Here is a 24390-nt window from a genome sequence, read left to right as displayed (position 1 = left end):
GGACCCAGATTATGAACCCTATGACAGAATCCACAGGCATGTTTAACACCTGATAACAGATCAACAGGTGAAAAAAATACGTTACAGTGTTCTGTTTGAATTTTATGTTAGGAAGAGCCTATTTATTTACTTGCTCATTTGTTTTTGTCAGATCTGGCATCGTACCAGATATGTGATCAATGGATTTCTCTCTGTGTTTGTTTTTATCAGGAGAAATTTGAGGGTCTGTTCCGGACTTACGATGACTGTGTGACGTTCCAGCTGTTTAAGAGTTTCAGACGTGTCCGAATAAACTTCAGCAATCCCAAATCTGCAGCGCGAGCCAGGATAGAGCTTCATGAAACCCAGTTCAGAGGGAAAAAGTTAAAACTCTACTTTGCCCAGGTATGATCATTCTTTTCCAGAGTTAATCCATCTGCCCTACATTGTCTTTTTACCTGTTCAAAATGTAAATGAGGCCCTTGCTACTTTCAGATTACTTTGTAGTCTATGATTAGTTTCACTAAAAAATAAATTTATATCATGATTCCCAGGCCAGGACAGCATAGTGGTTTAGAAAACAGGCTCTGAGTGCCCAGGACAGCCTTGGTTCTAATCTAGGCAAGTCATATAACCTCACTGGGCCTCAGTTTCCCCATCTGTAAAATGGGGATGATGACATACTTCTTACACTATCATGAGGATTAAATGACTTATTATGTGTTAAAGTGCTTAGCATTTGGTGAATAAATGCCCATAAAGACCAGCTAATACTTGTAATAAGAATGGGCTCATCACAGCTACTGGAGACAGCAATGGTAGTAGCTGTTTAATGGATCCAGGGTTTCCTCTGCAGTGATAAAAATACTTTGAATCTCGATAGGAGTGGTGGTTCCACAACACTGAGCATAGACTAAATGCCACCGAAATTGTTCAGTTTAAAATGGCTTAATTTTGAGTTATGTGAATATCACCTCAGTTAAAAGAGAAAGAGAGAGGAAGGGAGAGAAATAGATGGAAGGAAGGAAGGAAAGAGGCTATGAAGGAGGGATGGGAAGGAGGGGAGGGTCACAGAGGGAGAGAAAGAAGGGAAGGAAAGGGAGCCCGCAGCATCAGCATCACCTGGGAATCTGTTAGCAGTGCAGATTCTCTGGCCCTGACCCCAGCAACTGACTCAGAAACTCAGGAGTCAGGGTCAGCACTCTGTCTTAGTAAGCTTCCCAGGCCATTCTTATGCAGCTAAAGGCTGAGACCCGCTGTTTGAAGAATCAAGTAAGATAACTGAGCCCGTGGTGTGTGGTCAGTAGTCATTATTATTGCAGCCTGGTTCATTGGTTCATTTGTCACAGGCTAAAGGCCAGGCTCTGCATCTCAGTGGAACAGCATGGCATATCCGAGGCCAAAATGAATAATGTGCCTTCATTTCTCCTGTGTTTGAAAGGTTCAGACTCCTGAGACAGACGGAGACAAACTGCATTTGGCTCCACCACAGCCTGCCAAACAGTTCCTCATCTCACCCCCTGCCTCTCCGCCCGTCGGCTGGCAGCCCATCAGCGATGCCACACCAGTCCTTAACTATGACCTCCTCTATGCTGTGGCCAAACTAGGACCAGGTGAGCTCTGTGGCCCTTTCTGGAAATAAACATTTGAAAATGCCACTTAGGAAAGTCAAACAAGATGAACCATCCTAAAATCCTGGGTTCTTTGTAACATCTGCATTTCTTTTTTTTTTTTCTCATAATTTTTTTTAAATGTGAATTTATATATTTATTTTTGGCTGTGCTGGTTCTTTGTTGCTCTGTGGGCTTTTTTGTAGTTGTGGTGAAGCAAGGCTACTCTCCAGTTGCAGTGGGAGGGCTTTTCATTTCAGTGGCTTCTCTTCTTGCAGAAAACAGGCTCTAGGGTGCAAGGGTTTCAGTAGTTGCAGCACGTGGGCTCAGTAGTTGCGAGTCCTGGGCTCTGGAGCACACGCTCAATAGTTGTGGCACACAGGCTTAGTTGCTTCTCAACATGTGGGATCTTCCGGGACCAGGGATTGAACCCATGTGTCTCCTGCACTGGCAGGCAGATTCTTTACCACTGAGCCACCAGGGAAGTCCACCAGCTGCATTTCTAATGAATTTACCTCTGTCTGTAGACAGCCAGAGGGATGATGAATGAAAACGCAGCATCAGACTTTGTACCTGTTCAAAAGCAATTCCAGAACTGGCACTAAAATGTCAGTCCTAGCTTCTGGATTGCAGTGCAGATATTTTAAGGTTGCAAAACAGGTGAAATGAGCTCTACCAGCTGGCACAAGGCTTCTAGACTGTGCAACCTTGTTTTACTGCTGCCACGGTATGCCCAGGAATCCTTGGCTACAAAACAAGCTATCTGCAAAGTGACACCTCCAAGACCCCCAAGGAAGCCAGTCACATTAGCCTCCAACTTTAGAAAAATGTCTGTGGTCGTTTTGTTCTGAGGTTGGTACCTGTAGCGTGGATGCTCTCATTTTCACTATGGTGCAGTATTCATTTATACCACTAGGTATTCATCCACTTTCCTGCTGATGGCCGTTTAGAGGGTTTCCAGTTTCTTGCCATTGCAATCCAAGCTGCAGTTAACATTCTTGTACGTATTTCTTACACACTTATCCAAAAGCTTATTTTTATACCTAGAAGTGATACTGTCCTCAGTTTCAGCTGATGGTGCCACCTTGTACTCCAAAGTAGTTTTCCTGTATTATAGCAAGAGGAGAAATGGTGGAAAGTGGGTGGGCCACAACCAGTGGCAGCTGAGCTTTTAAGCACCGAAGATCTGAAAGTAAATAATAGTCATTGTGCCTGCTGTCTGTACTGGTGGTTCCCACAGTGTGAAAGGGGGCTGAGTGCACACCCCAGAAATTCAAATTTAATTGATTTGGGTCAAATCAAGCATCACTATTTTAAAAAAATCTCCCCAGATGATTCTGATGTGCAGATGAGTTCAAGAACCATTGGTAGCCAAATGCCAGGGATGATAAATTTATAAGTTCTTATCAGTATTTCTTAGATAAGGAAAACATTTGGCATTAGTATCTCTCACCCCAGAAAGCTCAAGTTTTAATATCACATATGGGTTTTCATGGTGGCTCAGATGGTGAAGAGTCTGCCTGCAATGCCAGAGACTAGAGTTTGATCCGTGGGTCAGGAAGATCCCCTGGAGAAGGGAATGGTTACCTACTCCGGTATTCTTGCCTGGAGAATCCCATGGACAGAGGAGCCAAAGAGGGCTACAGTCCTGGGGTTTCAAAGAGTCGGACATGACTGACTTGACTTTCACTTTCACTTTTTTTTAAATTGATTGTTGCATACACTGAAATTTAAGGATCCTGAGTATGAGGGTGACCCACTGTCCTGGTGCCCTCAGACTTAGGGGATTCCTGGGAAGTTGTGATGCTAAAACCAAGAAATTCCCAGGCAATTCAGGAAAAGCTGATCATCTTACTGGGTCTTCAGATTGATATGAGGCTTATGTGATGAATAATTACTCCCTGCATGAGAATTACTGGCTGTCCCATGTGAGGCCTTAAAGTTAGATTACAGCACTTTCAACAGCAATGTCTTTGGGGAGTTTCTTTGTAATCACTATCTAGTCATTCAGCTTCTCAGAGCCTTTAAAATAGCTGTTGGTTTCAACTACTGAGAAGCAGGAGGTATCCAACTACCAAGATGGGCTGATAAAAGAAGTAATAATAAGGGAGATGTTTGTGGAATGTGATTTCCTTGAAAGTCTGGTCCACATACAGGAATTCCAAGCATATGCACCCCCATCCCGACTCTCTCCCAAGAGAGCCATGTGTGTGATGCGTGCAGATGCCATAGAGTGTGTGAAATAAATCAGGTCTGCTGAAGTCAAGCCTGTGACCCATTTCCCCCAGTCATTTCAGGATACTTTGTTTTTTAATTTTATTTATTTCTTATTTTCGGCCGTGCTGGGTCTTCATTGCTGCATGCGGGCTTTCTCTAGTTGCAGTAAGTGGGAACTATCTCTAGTCGCGGCGTGCGGCGTTCTCATTGTGGTGGCTTCTCTTGTTGTGGAGCACGGGCTCTAGGGTACTCGGCTTCAGTAGTTGCAGCCCTGGTCTCTGGAGCACAGGCTCAGGAGTTATGGCACAGGAGCTTAGTTTCCCTCAGCATGTGGGATCTTCCCGGACTAGGACTTGAACCCAGGTCCCCTGCACTGGTAGGTGGATTCTTAATCACTGGACCACCAGGGAAGTCCCAGTCAGAACACTTTAAAAGCAGGACCATGAAAGCTGCTATCCTTCAAGCTGCTGGTTTGACTGCCAAGATTTTAACAAGAACACAGTTGAACATCTTGTACAGCTGTTTTGAATGTTAGCAAACAGAGCTCTACATAGAATCACTGAGGTATTGGCTAGAGGGCCTAGGGATTCCCAGGTAGTGCTAGTGGTAGAGAACCTGCCTGCCAATGCAGGAGACTCAAGAGATGCAGGTTCGATCTCTGGGTCAGGAAGATCCCCTGGAGAAGGAAATGGCAACTCACTACAGCATTCTTGTCTGGAGAATCCCATGGCCAGAGGAGTCTGGCAGGCTACAGTCCACGGGGAGACAAAGAGATGGACTTCACTGAGCAACTGAGCACACTTCGAGGATCTAGGGGGTCACTGCCAGCTTGTGTTTCACAGGAGGGGAACCTGAGGCCCTGAGAGGGAAGGAGGAATGACTTGCCAGTGACGGGCCCAGGGCCCAGGGCAGTACTCTTCCCATTTCACTCTCTATACCGGAGGCCCAGGCTAAGTCAGACTTTCCGATCCCAGCTGGCCTCAGGTCCTCTCACTTGGAGCCTGCAATCCAGTAAATTCAAATCATTTCTAATCTAGAGCCAGAAAGAAAATTGGTTTATAGTTAATGTTCACAGAGCATGATGCAAAGGAAAGATAAGGGCAAGTCTCAGACCACCTCACTGGCTCGTGGAGCTGAGTCCCTGGTCTGAGGCCACCACCAGGGACCAGTGTAACCTGGGGCTGATAGAGGCAGGAGTGGAGGCAGTGGGATCAGCCTCAGAAGGGATGCTCACACAGCATGGTACAGAGGAGCAAGGAAGTAGGAAGAAAATGACCTTAAAGAGACAGAAAAAGAGAGGGCTTCTTTTTAGAATTGTGACTAATTTATCAATAGTGTTAAAAATGCTTGCCTTTTGCCTTAATTTTACGGCTTAACCTGTGACCGTCACCTTCCCTTTTGTTGTTGCTGTTCAGTCGCTCAGTCATGTCTGACTCTTTGCAACCCCGTGGACTACAGCACGCAAGGCTTCCATGTCCTCACTATCTCCTGGAATTTGCTCAGACTCATGTCCATTGAGTTGATGATGCCATCCAACCGTCTCATCCTCTGTCGTCCCCTTCTCCTCCCACCTTCAGTCTTTCCCAACATCAGGGTCTTTTCCAGTGAGTCAGTTCTTCGCATCAGATGGCCAAAATATTGGAGTTTCAGCTTCAGCCTCAGTCCTTCCAATGAATATTCAGGGTTGATTTCCTTTAGGATGGACTGGTTGGATCTCCTTGCTATCCAAGGGACTCTCAAGAGTCTTAAATTTACTTCGCTAAGTAAATCTACCAGCTTTGAAGTATCCTGCTGTGCAGTCAACACAGACATAGGCTCTGTTAATATCCCCAGTTTCCAGATCAGACCACTGAGCAGTAGAGGGGTGAGTGCCTTTGCCCAAGGTGACACAGCTGATTGGAGGCAGAGACAAATGTTCCTGGCTCTTCTGACCACCGCTTGGCCTGATCCAATGGCCTCTATTGAGGATGCTGGCTGCCTGGGTGGGCTTTAGGCCATCTCTGTTCTGAGACAGGCAGAACATTTAGCCCAAACCTGCATGGACAGTCACCTCTAACACCATCGTAACTTCCAGAAAGGCTGGCCCAGAGCCTGGTAAGTGTGTAAAGGAAGGCCTGTGTGCTCTGTGTGCAAGAGTGAATACAGAGGGCCTCTGGCTCTTTACAGTTGACTGACATCATGTCCCGTAGAAAGTGAAAGAAAGTTAAGTCGCTCAGTCGTGTCCGACTCTTTGCGACCCCATGGACTGTAGCCCACCAGGCTCCTCTGTCCATGGGATTCTCCGGGCAATAGTACTGGAGTGGATTGCCATTCCCTTCTCCAGGGGATCTTCCCAACCCAGGGATCGGACCCAGGTCTTCCGCACTGTAGACGGGCGCATTACCAGCTGAGCCACCAGCTGCAGTTTGGGGGTCTTCTCTTCATCTTTTTCTCCATTATTTGTCAGCAGTTTAAGGTTGTTCCTCTTCATTGTGTTATCTACGTGTCCTTTCCCAGTGTCCTTAAGGCTTCTATACACCACACAGATAACCGATTTATATCCAACAGCTGAACTGAAAGTCTCACACAGGCTCTACTAGAAGCCTGGGCCTCTGGCCGCTGTTTTAGCTGCAGTGATGAGAGAGCAGGACCGCACACCGAGTCCCCCGACCCACACCTCTGCCGGCTCCCCAGCCCGACCCACACCTCTGCCGGCTCCCCAGCCAGGTGCCACGGCCGGGAACTACTTCCGTCCCCTGCCACTTTCCACAAACGTTCACTTCCCCTTCTGGTAATTTGCTATTGTCCATCTTTTTGTCTCCCCTGCTTTTTTGAGGGGAGAATGCATGTTTTATTCAGTTTGGTATTCCCAGTGCCTGATAGCAGTTTGCACATAGTAGGTGCTCTATAAATACTGAATGAATGAATCAGACCTATTACCCACCACTGCCGCCCCTCCCCCGCCCCCAGAGATAATTTCTTCGCTGGCAAACTGTTGCTGTTTTATGGCTTTAGCTAGACTGAGTCAGGCAGCACTAAATTAATGTTTTCTCCACCAAGAGGACTTTTAGCATTTCCATTTAGGAAAAAAAAAAGATTTCATAAAATTCATTTTTAATCCTTAGGCAGAATCATTTCAATAACAAATTATAAGTCATTCCATGTTAAGGATGACTACCTTAGTTCCAGGAGTAGAGACATAAATTAGAATGCGAGCAAAGCAACTCAAATGATCAAAGGAATGGAGTTTTGCTTCCTTCCGAGGAGTGACTAATGGTGCTAAATTGGTCCAGCTGAGTGACTGAGAAGGGATACAGAAATCCAAGGATGCTGAGGAAGAGTAAGTCTAAAGAAAGAGCATTTCAGAACAGGGGTCTGGAATCAGATGGCCCTCGGGTCCAGGATCACTGGCAAACCAGCTGGCTTGTGGAAGCTTTGACGTGTGTAGCTGCCAATGGAAGGCAACAACATGTTATTTAGACCCTTTCATGGAGGATAAATGGGAGAGGGAGGACACAGGTCTTGCCTCAGACAGAAAGGGACAAAGCATCACCTTGTTCTTGAAGAAAGGAACACTGGTGACTCTCTTCCAGAGAGGGACAAGTCATGCTCCCCAGAGCTTCTAAAGAGGCTCCTGAAACAAGCACGGTGGGAACAGTGCAATCACAAAAGGATTGTGATCAAACCCAAGCTTGTGGGTTTCCTTTGAAATCCTTAATGGATTTCGGTGTGAGCCCAGGGCCACGTAACAGTGGGGAAGCATCTCTTTGTTCTGTTTGTGATAGTGAGACTAGGACCATAGTCTGGAAAATAGGAGAGGCACAGTTTCAAACGTTTTTAACCACTGTCTCCATGACCATATGTTCTGTTTTTCATCCAGAACAGAAAGTAAGTAAAATAGATAAATTAGGGGAAAAAATGTAAACAGAAACAATGGCTAAAACTGATACATGGGGCTTACTGTGTGTCAGGCACTGTTCTAAACACCTTATATAGATTATCTCATTTAACATTCACAACGACTCTATGAGAAGGTGTTGTTATCCTCATTTATACAGCTGGGGAACGTGGGGCACAGAATAGCTAAGTAATTTGCCAAAGGCTACACAGCTGGTAAGTTAAAATATGTCCCTCTGCCCCTGGTGAGACACGGAAAGGATTAATGGAGCCAGTACCCTTGCCTAAAGGAGTGCAAAGTTTGAAAAACCAGGGAGATCTCTTGAAGAACAATATTATTTCTCCAGAAGCAATTCCAGATTGTTGCAAAAGGATATTTTTAAAAATACAGGACAACTTAGACACTTTGTTTCTTTAGAATTCATTTCTCTGCTTATTGGCACTTCCTAAAGCATATGTAGGGCCTTGGCTCTTAAAGGCAAGTTTGATGCTTTCCTGTAATGTCAAGCGGGACATGTGGATCAGATTCACCATCCTCTGTTCTTCTTAAAGGACAGGTCTATATAAAACAGAAGAAGCTTTCCATGCAGATCAAAATTGCAAGATGAGTATCACACCAGTCAGAATAGCCATCATCAAAAAGTCTACAAATAGTTAATGCTGGAGAGGGTGTGGAGAAAAGGGAACCCTCCTACGCTGTTGGTGAGAATGTAAATCGGTGCAGCCACTATGGAGAACAGTATGGAGCTTCCTTAAAAAACTAAAAATAGAACTACCGCATGTTCTAGCAATCCCACCCCTAGGCATATATCTGGAAAAGACAAAAACTGTAATTCAGAAAGACACAGGCCTCCAATGTTCATAGCAGCACTATTTACAATAGCCAAGAAACGGAAGCAATCTAAGTGTCTGTCAACAGATGAATGAATGAAAAAGATGTGGTATAGAGATACAATGGAATATACTCAGCCATAAAAAAGAATGAAATAATGCCATTTATGGCTACATGGATGGACCTAGAGATATCATACTCAGTGTAGTCAGAGAAAGACAAATATTATATGATTTCACTTATACATGAAATCTAAAAAAATGATACAAATGGAGTTACAAAAGAGGAACAGACTCACAGACATTGAAAACAAATCTATGGTTACCAAAAGGGGAAGATTGGAGGAGGGATAAAGAGGAGTTTGGGATTAACAGACACACACTCAGTTCAGTCGCTCAGTTGTGTTCAACTTGTTGCAACTCCATGGACTGCAGCATGCCAGGCTTTCCTATCTATCACCAACTCCCAAAGCTTGCTCAAACTCATGTCCATCCAGTTGGTGATGCCATCCAACCATCTCATCCTCTTCTCCTGCCTTCAACCTTTCCTAGCATCAGGGTCTTTTCTGATGAGTCAGTTCTTCGCATTAGGTGGCCAAAGTATTAGAGTTTCAGCTTCAGCATCAGCCCTTCCAATGAATATTCAGAACTGATTTCCTTTAGGATTGACTGATTTGATCTCCTTGCAGTCCACGGGACTCTGAAGAGTCTTTTCCAACACCACAGTTAAAAAGCATCAGTTCTTTGGTGCTCAGCTTTCTTTATAGTCTAACTTTCACATCCATACGTGACTACTGGAAAAACCATAGCTTTGAGTAAATGGACCTTTGTTGGAAAAGTAATGTTTCTGCTTTTTAATATGCTGTCTAGGTTGCTCATAGCTTTTTTCCCAAGGAACAAGTGTCTTTTAATTTCATGGTGCAGTCACCGTCTGCAGTGATTTTGGAGCCCAAGAAAATAAAGTCTCTCACTGTTTCCATTTTTCCCTATCTATTTGCCATAAAGTGATGGGACCAGATGCCACAATCTTAGTTTTCTGAATGTTGAGTTTTAAGCCAACTTTTTCACTCTCCTCTTTCACTTTCATCAAGAGGCTCTTTAGTTCTTCTTCACTTTCTGCCATAATGGTGGTGTCATCTGCGTATCTGAGGTTATTGATATTTCGCACGGCAATCTTGATTCCAGCTTGTGCTTCTTTCAGTCCAGCGTTTCTCATGATGTACTCTACATATGTTAAATTAGCAGAGTGTGTGTGTGTAACAGATACACACTACTATATATAAAATAGATTGTTGTTACAATGACCTACTTAAAGCACAGGGGACTATAATCAGTATCTTGTAATAACCTAAAATGGAAAAGATTCTGAAACATAACATATGTATTTATATATAAAATTAATATAAATAATATATATATGAATATATACATTAAAATTTATAATAATGTCCCTGGTGAATTTACAGAAGCCCAGAGTTTCCCTGGTGGCTCAAATGGTAACAAATCCACCTGCAATGCAGGTGACCAGGGTTCAATCCCTGGGTCAGGAAGATAGGCTGGAGAAGGAAATGGCTATCCATTCCAGTATTTTGCCTGGACAGAGGAGCCTGGCAGGCTCCAGTCCATGGGGTCGAAAGGGTCAGACACAACTAAGCGACTAAGCACAGCAGACAGAACATCATTTATCAATGCCCCGGACAAAATAAGATGAGCTTTGTTCTGGTGGAGAATGAATTGGGTATTTTCTTTTGTTTATTTTATAATGCCTATTGTTCCTGACTCCAGAGAGAATATAGTCCTCTGTTCTTTTTGGATGCAAAACAAAACAGGACAAACAAAACCCAGCCCAGCAAAACAGCTTATCTGCACTCATCAGCAGAATGGCAAATAGAGATGTCCCTGGCACTAGACGGTGGTCAGTCAGAGATGTAAAATGCCAGCCTGTTCTGCTCTCTAGGATGGCTCTGGAAGGTCAAGTTCATTGTCACTGGAAATGCCTGCAGGGAGAGATATGAAAAGTCATTGTCTGGTCCCTTTTTTCCTCCTGCTATTTTTAGCTCTTGTTAGAGAGATCAATTTTAGTTAACTGCAGAGGAGGACTTAAAATCGTGCTCGAGTTTCAAGTACATTGGCTATATTTAGATTTTTTTTCCAAATTCTTGTCCATCAAAACATGCCGTGGTAAAGCAGTTTTGCTGGTTTGCTGCTCTGTGTACATTGTTTCTCCCCCAAGGGAAAAATAAATGTCATTAATTCATGTCACTTATAAGGAAGAAACATTTTCTATTCCAGGCTCATTGATTCTGAGGTAGAGAAAAATTCCATTTTTAAAATATAGATGATCACCTATATTTGGGGTGCCAGTAGCATGACCATTATATAAGCCCCAGTTCTTGTTCAGCAATTGCTGTATTCTGATCACAAACATGGAAAGCAAATAAAACAGCCAGTCCCAGGGCTCCATTTAGTACAGTCTCCTCACGTCAGCGCCCCCATGGGAGGGATGCACATTTGTGAGCCAGGGACATGCAATCCTAATTTTCTGCCTCCTCTGGAAGAATTTTCCCTGGGGGGAAAAATATGTTAAAAGGGCTTATCTTCTAAGTATATATTCCACAATTATCTTTACTCATTACTGAGTAGCAATATGAAGTGCTTCCTTTTCTTATTTCACAGGTAAAATATGTGCATTGTAGAAAAGCAGAAAAGACACAGAACCAAAACTTGCAAGTGGGTGCACATCCATAGTTATTCCCATAGCCAGACCCCTAATCCTGGGAAAGGAGGGACAGGGTGATCACTCCCAGGCCGGGGAACCTCCTGATTCTACAGCTAAGCTCACCGAGAGCACTCTTCTCTTCCCCACATCTGCACTTTCCTCTCGTCCCTGGAACCGAAGCCCCACCTCAAGGACTCCCAGGTTTCTCTTTACCTCCCACCTTCTCCCTCGGTGGCTCCCTTGGTCCCCCACCTCCCCCAGGGTTCCACTCCTTTGTCCCAACCCCTGACTCAGGGCCGCAGTCTGTTGTCCACAGGGAGTGCCTCCAGGTCCTAAATGACTCAGGAGAGAATGAAGATAAATGGCCCCTTAATCCAGTCTTAGAGGAAAACCCAAAGAAGATAAGCAAACTTTCCTTTTTTTTAACGGAAAGATAGTTGATTTGCAGTATTAATTTCAGGAGAATAGCATAATGATTCAGTTTTTTATAGATTACACTCCATTAAAAGTTATGACAAAATACTGGCCATAATTCCCTGTGCTGTTCAGTATATCCTCGTGTGCACGCTAAGTTGCTTCAGTCATCTCCAACCCTGTGTATCCCTATGGACCGTAGCCTGCCAGGCTCCTCTGTCCATGGGATTCTTCAGGCAAGAAAACTGGAGTAGGTTGCCATTCCCTCTTACAGGGGATCTTCCCAACCCAGGGATCGAACCTGCATCTCTTGGCAGGCTGGTTCTCTACCACTAGCACCACCTGGGAAGCCCTCAGTATATCCTGATTTCTTATATATTTTATGCATGTAGTTTGCACCTCTTAATCCCCTACCGCTATATTGCACCACCTTCCTTCTCCCCACTGGAAACCATTGGTTTGTTCTCAGTATCTGTGAGTCAGTTTCTGTTTTGCTATACATTGTAAATGTATTTTGTTGCTTTATACATTTGTTTTTTCTTTACGATTCCACATATAAATGATATCATATAGTGTTTGTCTTTGACATTTTACTAAGCATAATATTCTCTCTGCCATTGTTCTAAATGGCAGAATTGTTCTATTTAATATTCATATACATATGTATATATATAGCAGCTGCATCTTTTTTACCTGTTGATGGGTATTTGGGTTGCCTCCATATCTTGTCTACTGTAAATAATGCTGTGTGAACACTAGGGGTTCATGTATCTTTTTGAACTACTGTTTTTATTTATTCTCAGTAAATATCCAGGAATGGAATTGCTGGATCTTATGGTAGTCCTATTTTTAGTTTTTTAAGGAATCTCCATACTGTTTTCCATAGTGGATGCACCAATAATGAACAAAGGTTCCCTTTTCCTCACATCCTCACCAACACTTGTTAGTTGCAAGACCTTTTCGTGATAGCCATTTTAGTGTGAGGCAAACTTTCTTTTACTGAAATGGAGCACCTCTGAGAACAAAACCATGGAATCGTCCTCCCTCTCTCCCCTCACTTCCATCTCCCTCCCTTCACTCCTCCTCCGTCTTACCGAAGACCACTTCTGCTCTCCTACCTTGAGAAGGGGCAGGCCTGAGGATGGGGGTGGGTGAGGGAAAAGACCTCAGCTCTCTCATGTCAGTAATCTTGACTCATTGGAAAAGACTCTGATGCTGGGAGGGATTGGGGGCAGGAGGAGAAGGGGACGACAGAGGATGAGATGGCTGGATGGCATCACTGGCTCTATGGACGTGAGTCTGAGTGAACTCCGGGAGTCGGTGATGGACAGGGAGGCCTGGCGTGCTGCGATTCATGGGGTCGCAAAGAGTCAGACACGACTGAGCGACTGAACTGAACTGAACATGCAATTATTCCAGACCCTTTGAGGCAGGGGGGTCCATGTGCAGCCCTGATGTCTCTCCTGTGCCCTTCTGAACTCATCCCTAAACATCGCAGGCAATGTCATGCTTTGGCACTCAGTGGACCTGCATGGAGTCCTACCCCCACCACTTATGTGGGGACCTGGAACAATTTGCTTCCCCCTCTGCACCTCTCTTTTTTTAAATGAATGGTGATAATCTGACAAATTGCAAGCGCGTCGTGCAGATGGAATAAGCAGTACTTGTAAAGAATGTAGCCCAGTGCCTGGTATGTAGACACTTTCAAACTCATGGTGGATGCCATGGTCGTTCTCCTAGCAGTATTGTTTAGCAGGGCATCCTCAGAGATTTCCGGTTTCCTCCGCCTGTACAGGAATTAAGGTATACACAACATTTGAAACAGAGTCTACCGGGCAGTAAGAACGAGTTGCGTGTCCTTGATGATGGTGGTTGTTATTCACATACGTTTGTTCTCGGGACTGCCAGTGAAATATTGGACTTGGTCTATGCTTTGCTTTATACCCTCTGCCCCCCAGGCTGAGGGCATTCTTTGACCGAAGCTGCACAAAGGAAAGAGATTGACTTGCTCTCCAGTGATTAGTCCTGCCCTCTACCTACAGCAGTTTTCTCCCAAACTTAAATATGAGCCCATGGAACCAGAAAGGAATCCGAAAAAAATTTTGCAAAGGACTTCTCTCTCGGATATTTCTTCCTCCCCAGATTATTTTTTTTTAAAGCCCCAATCCCTCTTTCCACTTCTACTTAGAAAAGTGTTTCTTTCTCCACTCTCAGACTGATCTTTTGAATAGATGACTAGCAAATAGCTCTGATTTGATTTGATTTTTTTTTTGGCCACATCCCATGGCTTTTGGATCTCAGTTCCCCAACCTGGGTTAGAACCTGGGCAATGGCAGTGAAAAGGGTGAATTCTCACCACTAGATCACCAGGGAGTTCCCACAGCTGTAATTTTTTAAAGTTTCAGTAAATCTTTTTGCCCTGGGTCATGTCCTCTTTGATTTTGTCAAAACTTCCCTAGTGGACCAGTGGTTAAGAGTCTGAACTTCCACTGGAGGGGGTGCAAGTTTCATCCTTGGTTGGGGAACTAAGATCCTGCACGCCTCATGGCACAGCCAAAAAAAAGACAAAATGTAATATGTAGCTGTCAGTCAAGCTCCAACATGAAAAGAGGCATTTTCCCTGCTTTAGGATGATAGTTAAACCTCAGGATGTGAGTTTGAATCCAGCCTCCACCTTTTATTAGCTGTGTGACTTTGAGCAACTTTCTTAACCTCTCTGCATCTTGGCTTCCTCAACCATAAAATCAGACTGTTGCAAACATCAAATGAGATAACCCATGAGCATCTATATATCCAGCACTGGACATGGTAAATGCTTAGTGTGTGTTACCTGCTTACCATCACTTGACTTTCAAGCCATATCTTTGTTTACTGAAATGTAAGTGCCTGTGTTAAGCTCCTAGCTCAGGGTTTCTCAATGTGATATTTTGGAACAGACAATCCTACATATTGAGTACATTTAGCATATTTGGGCCTCACCTATTAAATGCCAACAGCCACACTCTACCCAGGCCCTATAACAGTCGAAAAAGAAAAGAAATCCCCATCACATTTCCAGACACTATTGAGAGTGTGGCACATTTCATTGAGAAGCACACTAATTACATTATGGTAGTATTGATCAGTGGAAGTCGCTCAGTCATGTCTGACTCTTTGTGACCCCATGGACTGCAGCCTGCCAGGCTCTTCTGTCCATGGAATTCTCCAGACTACTGGACTGGGTAGCCATTCCTAACCACCGGATCACCAGAGAATCCCCTGGGTTTCACTATTAAGGAGCCCTCCGTGACTGTCACTCAGCTCAGCCACCTTCTCAGCTTTAGCCTTTCATGAGAAACGAAGCTGGCATTATTTGTCTCATCGCCCTCATTTCTTATCTAACCCTCAGTGAGTTGTGAAGCAAACAGGGAAGAAGCAGGTGCCAGTTTTTCATCTAGACTGAATTTTAAGAATGGATGACGGCTTATCAAGGGGCGTGCCAACAGCGTTTGCAGCGGGACCCCCGAACGCAGAGCTAGGCTGTGCTGGGTGCTCAGTGGCACACTGCAGCCTGGATTAGGAGCCCCTCATATCTGATTAAAAAGAAAACAGAAAATTCCAGGAGTAAATCATTCCAGGTGTAAAATCATTCCAGGCTTGGTCAGGCTGAAAAGATGCTGCAAGCCCTCACCCGCTAATATTTTTTTAATTGTAAATTTGGGACTAAAAATAACTGCATGTATGGGGCATTCATGCAGTTATCGCTCAGTCGTGTCCGACTCTTTGCAACCTGTGGACTGTAGCCCACCAAGCTCCTCCGTCCATGGGATTCTCCAGGCAAGAGTACTGGAGTGGGTTGCCATTTCCTTCTCTGGGGGATCTTCCTGACCCAGGGATCGAACCCAGATCTCCCACATTGCAGGCAGACGCCACCAGGGAAGCCATTATAGTCCCATACAGTTTCTTTGTATTCTGTAGCTGGAGGAGAGGTGTGTCCAGGTGCAAGCATGGCAGTCCTGCAGCCGATGGGCCCAGGTCCCAGGCCTGTCTCAGCTGGACCAGGGCCAGGCACCTCCACCTCCCCAGTTGACCAGGGAGGGATGACCCAGGGCTTATGGGCCTCCCCTCCCTGCCACATGCTATCAAGTCCCAACCCAACACTTGAAAGGAAGGGTAACCCAAATGTGAACCCTTTCAAACACATTTCAAATCATGCCGTACCCGTCCCTCAATCTCTGTGTTCAACCCCTCAACAGGCAGCCTGTGAAAATTCCATTTTACTTATCCCATAGCTCAGGACAGGACCATGCCTGCTACTTCCTCTTGGAAAAAAGAAAAAAAATTTACAATACAAAGAATATTAGGGGGTGGGGGCTTGCAGCGTCTCTTCAGCCTGTCCGACTCTTTGCACCCCCATGGACTATAGCCCACCAGGCTCCTCTGTCCATGGGATTTTCCAGGCAAGAATACCGGAGTGGATTGCCATTTCCAATCCAGGGGATCTTCCTGACTCAGGGATCGAACCCACATCTCTTGCATCTCCTGCATTGACAGGCAGATTCTTTACCACTGTACCCCCTGGGAATCCCAAAGTTATCATAAGACATGAAAATTAACTCAGTCTATAATTTACAGCCCTTTTATTTTTATCATGTATTAAGCATTGTCTTCAAAGAAGACTCACTGGCAAGGAAGCCCTACCTAGAATAACTAGCAACTGGCCAAAAACAAAAGAGACAATATGCAGAAGGAGTAAGTAGTCCAGCTTTAGCTAGAGAACAAATATTCACTAAAAACATGAGTTGCCATGAAAGAATATTAAGTTAAAACTAGGCTCTGTTTCAATGGTTTCTTGTAGAATCTGAAAACAGTACAATTGTGAGAGGCAGAACTGGAGAGGAGTTATGAGCACCTTCCTTGAAGTCAGGCAGACCTGACCTTCAACCTGACTTTGCCAGGACCTGCGTGATCTCAGTGTCCTCCCATGTCATCGAGACGTTATGAAACCCCCGCTACAGAGCTGTTGTAATTAAATACCCAATTTGTGTGAAGTCCTTAGAGCTGTGTCTGGCATTCACGAAGGGCTCAGTGAGTAGCTGCTGCTGTGTTATGGGCAGATGGCAAGTGTCTGTGACACCTCCTGCGTCCTGGCACCGAGAGCACACAGAAAATAGGACACATACCTGCCCTATTCCAATAGTTTTCAGCTTAGCCGAAAATCTAAAACTTAGCTACGTCTGTTTTCAACAATGCCCAAGCCCGTGATAGTTCCGAAGACCTGGATGAGAATTTAACATGTGACCACGTCCCAAAGGATTTTGCATTTGCTTGCTGGGAATTCACAGAGTGTGAATTTCACAGAGGCGGAAGAAAGCTCTGATCTGGGCCTTTTCTGTGAGCTTCTGGCCCTGGCTTCCTTTCCACCCACGGGGAAAGGACAGTTCGAATACAGACTAGAAGAGATAAGGGTGTGAAGGGCGAGCCTTGGCTTGTCCTTGAAAGGACATGCTGGTCTGCTTGGCCATCCCTTGAGCCCCTTGTCACCTCCTGAACCCAGTGGGTCCCCAAGTAGGGTGATGGCACTGACATCAGCTTTTGTGGTAGAAAAATTAGCTGAAGCCCAAAGGGAGAAAAAGGCCCAAAACAGAACAATTCAATCCAGCAAGACCAAAGCTATGTCTTTTTATTCTGTGGACTCTCAGCAGCTGTTGGGCTTTGCTGGATTTTGATAGTAAGAAAATTTCCAAAAATAGAACAGAGAAATGTCAGCGTAAATGGGGTCACAGCAGTGAAACATCTCTACTACCAAGCAATCTGTTAATTCGACGTGAAAGTTGCCCTGCACAGGGTGTCTGCTTGTGCCTGCTCCCCATCCTGATTGTGGCCCCAGCACATTGAGTCCAAGAGGTAAGCATCTCCTTTTGAATGGATAAATGCATTGCAACTAGAGGTGTCTCTAAGAGAATGTTCTTTATCCAAGCCAGGGCAAAGAAAGGGTTTCATCAACACCTTCATTATGTATATTTTACTACTAGTTTTTTTTTTGTTTTTGGTCTGAAAGCTAGCTTCTTTCCAACAGATGAGGCAAGGGGCAGCATCTGGTCAGTCCCCTGGCTGGGGTCCCTACTGTCACCACCTCACCCCCTGGTCCCATGGTCTCCATCTGCCATGGCAGATCATTTTTTTTTTGTCACCTATTCATCAGAGGATGAAAAGCTGCCGCCCATTCATCCTTGTATCCACCTAACAGGGCAACGGATGAGACCACAGCAGCCACTAGTGTCTCTATGAAAGGCACTGCTTCTCTAAACGTGAGATCGTTGGAGAAATCTTGTGCAGAAAAACAAGAACCACTTCATCTGATTGCTCAGAAATTCTTTCTTTCTCTGTCTCTTGTCTGAAGCTGTCTCTCATTCAGATTTGTAAAGTGTCCTGGTGGGGGGGGGGGGTGCAGGATAAAATTGTAGAAACCCTGGGAATGGTGACCTTCATCCCTGTCCACAGGATTTTGCTGTTCTCCCAGAAACAAAGATGAGACGCCAAAGATGAATGGACGCTGGTGGCTGGGAGGGGCTGCAGAGCTGACCTGGGATGACTTCTTCTCCCTTCTGCACCCTCAGCATCCCTCGCTCTATTACCCTCTCCCCTCACTGTTATCATTTTCAAACAAAAAATTAGGATGCAGAATGGAGGAAGGGAGGGGGAAGCTATTTGCACACCAGCATCCTCGCAGGGCCGCAGCCCCCTGCCAGTCACACCAAACCATACAGGAATGGCTACTGCCCTGCTGAAACACAGAGAAGCACCTGGGGGTGCTGGGCTCCAAAGTAGATGCCGCTGCATCCAAGTTGCAGGTTTGAATCCTCGTGCTGGTAAACTCTGTCTCCAGCCAACAACCCAGTAAACTGTCAGGTGTTTGAAAACCGCTGTTCAAAGAAGCCACCACCCAGGTCTGCCCACCTGTCACCCAGAGCCTCTCTTGCAACTCTCAGGTGGGGCTGGCTGCACTGAGCTTCCTCTCCTTAGCAACATCTGCAGTGCTTCTTCTCCCCTGGGATTTTGATAAAAGTGACAAACTGTTAAAAGAGGATGGAACAAACGCAATTAAATGATCTGCGAGTAGCATCAGTGTGTAAAGCACAACCACAAGTACATGGAGAACACTAACTTTACTTTCGATTTCAGGGAAGTGAGCAGACTGTCCATCCCTATTCTCCAATGGGGAAGCAAAGCCTCGCAGGAGTAACCCACACAGATATCTCCTTCTGGTTCTGTTCCTGACCCCTGTTTTTGTCACTCTCCTCTCCTGAGTCTAGACTGGCCCCATCATCTCACTGTGTCAGAGATGTCAACCTCATTGATGCAACTCTTTCTACCTACAGTTTCACCCAATCTTGACTCTAAGTTATGAGTCTTTATCAGCTGTATTTCTGTGGCTCAGGCTAGTTCTTGCCCCCCTTTGCTGCTTGCCAAGTTCCAGGGAAGTGCTGGAAGTGTCACACTCCATTTTTGTGAAATACCCAGTGCCTTTATCTAGGATGTCGGTGGGCAGGGGAGTCCAATTAAGACTTCTCTGACTCTTATCAGAGAGGGAACACTCTTAGCAGGGTCTGGCTGTATCTATTTGCTGGGGCTGCCACAAACTGACCCCAAACTGAGTGGCTTACACAAGAGCAGTGTGCTGCCTCAGGTTCTGGAGGTTAGGAGTCCGAGATCAAGGTGTCGACGGGGCCACGTTCCCTCTGAAGGTGCTGGAGAAGGATCTAGTCCAGGCTTCTCCTGGAGTTTCTGGTCGTTCTGCAGATGACGGCAACACAACTCCTGTCTTCACATGGAGTTCTCCTTGGATGAGGCAGGCATCCTAATTTCCCCGTTTCATATGAACACCGGTCATTTTGAAATAGGGCCCACCCTCACGGCCTCATTTTAACTTAGTCATCAGCAAAGACTCTATTTCCCAATAAGGTCGCAGTCATACATACTGGGGGCTAAGACTGCAGCATCTTTGGAGGGGTGGGACACAGTTCAACCCATCCAGCAGCTGACTCTGAGCACTTACATCATTCCCAGCATCACCTTGATGCTTGTGGCAGTATCAGTGCTGCTCGCTCCCTAATGTCAGCACAAAATTTAAAACTATGTTCAGTGCAGGATACAGGATGCTCTGGGCTGGTGCACTGGGATGGCCCAGAGGGATGGTACGGGGAGGGAGGTGGGAGGGGGGTTCAGGATGGGGAACACGTGTATACCCGTGGCAGATTCATGTTGATGTATGGCAAAACCAATACAGTATTGTAAAGTAATTAGCCTCCAATTAAAATAAATAAATTTATAATAATAAATAAATAAAACTATGCCTTGTAAGCATTAGCTGTTTTCACCATTGATGCTCACCAAGGTGTGCACAGAAGCACAGACATGCTACCCTAGTTCTGGCCATCCACAAGGGCACTGTCCACTGCAGACCGAGGCTGACGGGTCAGATACCTGGATTGGGCGGTGTCTGGCTTTGATCCTAGAGGCAGGGTGGGACTTCGGAAACTAGGTGAGACTATAGCAAATAAAGGGCTTCCCAGGTGGTGCTAGTGGTAAAGAACCTGCCTGCCAATGCAGGAGGTGCAAGAGGCATGGGTTCGATTCCTGGGTTGGGAAGATTCCCTGGAGAAGGGAATGGGAATCCACTCCAGTATTCTTGCTTGGAGAATCCCATGGAAAGAGGAGCCTGGAGGGGTACAGTCCATAGGGTAGCAAAGAGTTGGACATGAATGAAGCAACTTGGCATGCATGCCTAGCAAATAAAAGTAGCCGGTTGGATGGGTATAAAAACGTGGCTGTCACGACTGATGGGAGATGATGCAGTCTTTTGTCCTAGAGTCTAGAAATGATGACTCGATCCAGTGATATCTGGAGAGCCACTGACCCGGTGGGTGACTAGGAGACATTGCTTCTCGGTGTTTCCCATTCGTGAAGGATGGGAAAGGAAGGAGATAGGATGTCGGAAGAAGATTCAGAAAGGTGTGTCGGCAGTTAAGCTGAGAAGTTAAGAGCATGCAGATTGGGAAGGTCCTCTATGCCTGTCCCCTGCTGGACGCCTTCTACGTGTCTTTAGACCCCGGTCAGCTGTCACCCCCATGGGGAAGCCTTTCAGAGTTACTTGCTCCTTGCGATTTGGTACCCTTGACTTGTATTGCCACCCTGGCACTTCCCATTGCATTTTGTGACGCTTTGTTTCCACATGCCGTCACTGCACTGTGCTCTTGTGAAAGACACCAATGGTTTTGCCTATGTCTTGTGATTAGCAATGGGTCAGACCATGGGAGATGCTCACCAGAGACTTCCTGAAAGGAAACAGATACAGACAGGAAGTAGTCGGCTGCTAGTGAAGTGATTACAAGAGGAGCCCATCAAAAATAGACCGATAGACTCTTGGAACAGGAGGGGCCTTGACTATCATCCATTACCCAGTAACCATGGCAAATTCAAGATGAGTGGGGATCCTACCTTACTCCAGCCTGGGGCAGCTCTTACCATAGGAAATTGTCCAGAAGGAGGAGAACTTGGAGAACCTTCTCCGAAAGATGAAGGAGCAAAGTGATGGGTTCGAGGTTAGCTGTTAGCAGCCATGCTGGGAAATAGAAGAGAAACGGGTAACTTACAGCCAGGCCCACTGAGTCATCACCCCAACCTTTCAGACTGTTGTTATTACCATTTTTAAGTTTACAGCTGTGGAGGCTGAGGCTTAGAGAGGTGAGGGGGCCTGTCCAGGGCTGTACAGGTGACAGAAGATGGGCTTGAGATGGAGACAGATGCCTCTCATTCCACTTTCTGACACCATCTCCCAGCATCTCTCGAGACATGTTAAAATGCCCCCTTGCTTCCTAAACAAACTTCACCAAATAATCAGTTTAGAATCCCCTCCTGCCTCTCACCCCCGTTCCACTTGCTTTTCAGGAGAGAAGTATGAGCTGCACGCAGGGACCGAGTCCACCCCCAGCGTCGTCGTGCACGTGTGTGACAGTGACATCGAGGAGGAGGAGGATCCAAAGACGTCCCCGAAGCCAAAAATCATTCAGACCCGACGTCCCGGCCCGCCGCCCTCCGTGTCCAACTGAGCTCACCACTTCGCCTCCAAGAAAATATCCGTCTACTCTTTACCATGCTTTTTTTTTTTCCTCCCTGTTGTTTGTTTGTCGAAAAAAAAAATTGCCTTTAAATCCCTGGGTGTTTGGTTGTTTGAAATTCCTTCGTTGTAATCAAGCCTCTCGGACAAAAGGGCTAGGAAAAGGTGATAAGTTTCCTGATCATATCATACCCACCAAGTATAATCCATTATTTAGGAGGTTCTAGGAAAAAAAAAAAAAAAGTAGTATTTTCTTATTAAACAGTCAGCACAGCCTATATACCTTCATGCTCTCATGTGGAGCCAAGCCGGAGACATCAGTGACAAATAGTTCCTGTGTTGTTTGTGAACCGTTCCAGTCCCAGTCCTGACGTGTGTGCATTGTTTTTTCTTCCTGGCCACTTAAGTAGGACCATAAGTAAACTTGACTTTGATTGCATGAGATTTCCCTATCTGGTCTCCCCAACCCTCTGCATCCCAACATTCCCAGGACATGCATGATCACCAGCATTTATTTTTGTGATTTGAGGATATACTATAAGTCACCGATTGTCAGCATCCAGTCATGTCCTATCTAGCTTAGCAAAATTCTCAGCATCCTCCAGCTTAACAAGTCTGGGTAATTGTCACTCTTTGGAGTCAAAGACTTCATAGCTCTGTGAAAATTCCTGGAGGAGAAACTGAGCTTGGCCCCAAAGATAACCCTCAGTAGATTTTGAAGATGATTCCCTTGTCAATCTTCCCGAACCTCCTTGGGGAGGCTTGTCCAGGGTGACAGAGATCGATTTCAGACAAACCTATTTATTACAAAAGTCTCATGGTGTCTGAACGATTGTTTTTTTTCTTCTCTTTGTATATTTGTACAAATGTTTCAGCTGTGCTTTTAAAAATCTGGATGTTTTTTATTTAGTGATTCTTCAGCCATTAGCTGCTTTAAAACATATGTGCATTGCTTATGAATGCATTCATATACTAATACAGGTAATCTGATAATATTACACTCTATTATGTATAATGCTGAATTTTGAAAGGGCACAAAACTTCTGTTGCCAATATATAAACCGTTAGCCAACATCTTTGCTATCAAGACCGGTTGTTTTTAAATAAAGTGAAGAAGCAAGCGTCGGCTGCAGGCAGTTGGAATGCAGCTAAATCAACGTAGCAGCTGCTGAGCATGTTCAAAGGGAAAGATGGATCCATCAGTGTTTGTGCAAGTCCTGCTCAGGCAATGCTCGTCTTGCTCAAAAACGCATTTGTTTTTGTTACATGTGATTTTTCTATTTCTCTAGCCCAAAGTGCATTACAGAAGATACACCTATAGAACCATCACCTTCTGCTCAATGTGCCAGGCCTCATCTACTCCTGTACGTTCAGTGACTTTCTTTAGATGCAAATGTCAATTACAATGGAGAGGGGAAATACTGTCATTACCCAAGCCTCAGAAAAACACGCGAGAACAATAACACAGCCACCTGATGGAAGGATTGTTGTGGTTTTTGATTAAGGTGTATGTTAGTTTCATCAGAAACTGAAAACATTAGACTGATGACTCAGAAATAAAAGTCCGTTTTACTGTGAATATAGCAATATAGTACTGGGCACAGTACAGGTGAAACTGAGGACAGCGCTGCTTGTAAAATCCTGAGTTTCCATAAGAAAAACGAAGGCTCCTTTGAAAAATAAAATCTGAGGAGTATATAGTAAGCAAATGCTTTGACTTTCCTTTGCTGTGGAGGTTTTTGGTTTTTCATGGACAAATAAAGAGTAGACTTAATAGTGGAGAATGCTGCCCTCTAGTGGAGCAAGCTGAGAACTACAGGCGTCAGCCATTTTTATGCTGACTCAATCATTTGTGGGTTCTTTGACTTTTTAAACAACTCAGAATTTTCAGAAAAAGGCAGATTCTAGAGAAATCTGGATGAGAGAAAGTATTTGGAAATGACTTTTCAGTGTTTCAAAACAGTTCCATCAGACGTTTCCAACCAACTTAAGTCAAAATTGAAATGACAATTGTGTGTCATCAAAAATAAAAACTCAGTGGAGTGTATGACCCAGGTGGTTAGTTTTGGCCACACTTATTGCAAAATGTCGATGTTAATCTATCTCAGATCAAGTAATTCTCTCATGAGTTTGGGTTTGGGGAGGTGGAGAGAGGTACATATCCTAGGAGATAGGGAGGAAACAGACAAGACTCCCCTCCAAGCATCGTGAAAGTCAGAATTGCCTCAGTATCCCCCTGACCCACAGGATGCAAGCCTCTTCAGCACGACTTTAAGTTTGAAAAGTTTAACTGTGGAGGGGGAGGGGAAGATTCCCACCAACCGAATCATTTGTGCACGTGTATAGCTCAAAGAGCTTAGATTTCAAATATAACTGGTGAATGACTCTGGCCATGTAGTGTGATTTCTGTGTTGTCTGCCTGAACTGGATCTATCTGGTGGTTATTGTGGAAGAGGGAGACTCAGTCCATAGTCTTTCCAAGACGTTATCAAGAGATGAACTCAGCTCTTCCTGAAAGGGAAGGGGGAGGGGTGGGGTGGGGGGAGGGGGAGTGGGCAGAGCTGGTTGGCAGCGTGTCATGAAGGAAGGAGAATTTGAAGGGGTGGGTTGGGCTCTGATAAGGGGTCTGGGAGACACCCCTGTTT

General features: G+C 45.2%; 1 protein-coding gene across 2 annotated transcripts in view; it reads left to right on the top strand.

The window, feature by feature from the left end:
- The window catches only part of RCAN2 (regulator of calcineurin 2), a 275904-nt gene extending 251770 nt beyond the window's left edge, over window positions 1-24134 (top strand). For both annotated transcript variants that reach the window (XM_069562685.1, XM_069562686.1), the window contains 3 exons: window positions 211-384; window positions 1421-1592; window positions 21577-24134. In XM_069562685.1, the coding sequence (XP_069418786.1) occupies window positions 211-384; window positions 1421-1592; window positions 21577-21737 (507 nt within the window). In that variant the 3' untranslated portion in view covers window positions 21738-24134. The remainder of the gene's footprint in view (window positions 1-210; window positions 385-1420; window positions 1593-21576) is intronic.
- Window positions 24135-24390: the final 256 nt, after the last annotated feature.

Source organism: Ovis canadensis, chromosome 20, assembly GCF_042477335.2.
Source record: "Ovis canadensis isolate MfBH-ARS-UI-01 breed Bighorn chromosome 20, ARS-UI_OviCan_v2, whole genome shotgun sequence".
Taxonomy (NCBI): Eukaryota; Metazoa; Chordata; class Mammalia; order Artiodactyla; family Bovidae; genus Ovis; species Ovis canadensis.
This window is presented reverse-complemented; position numbering and strand designations above follow the sequence as displayed.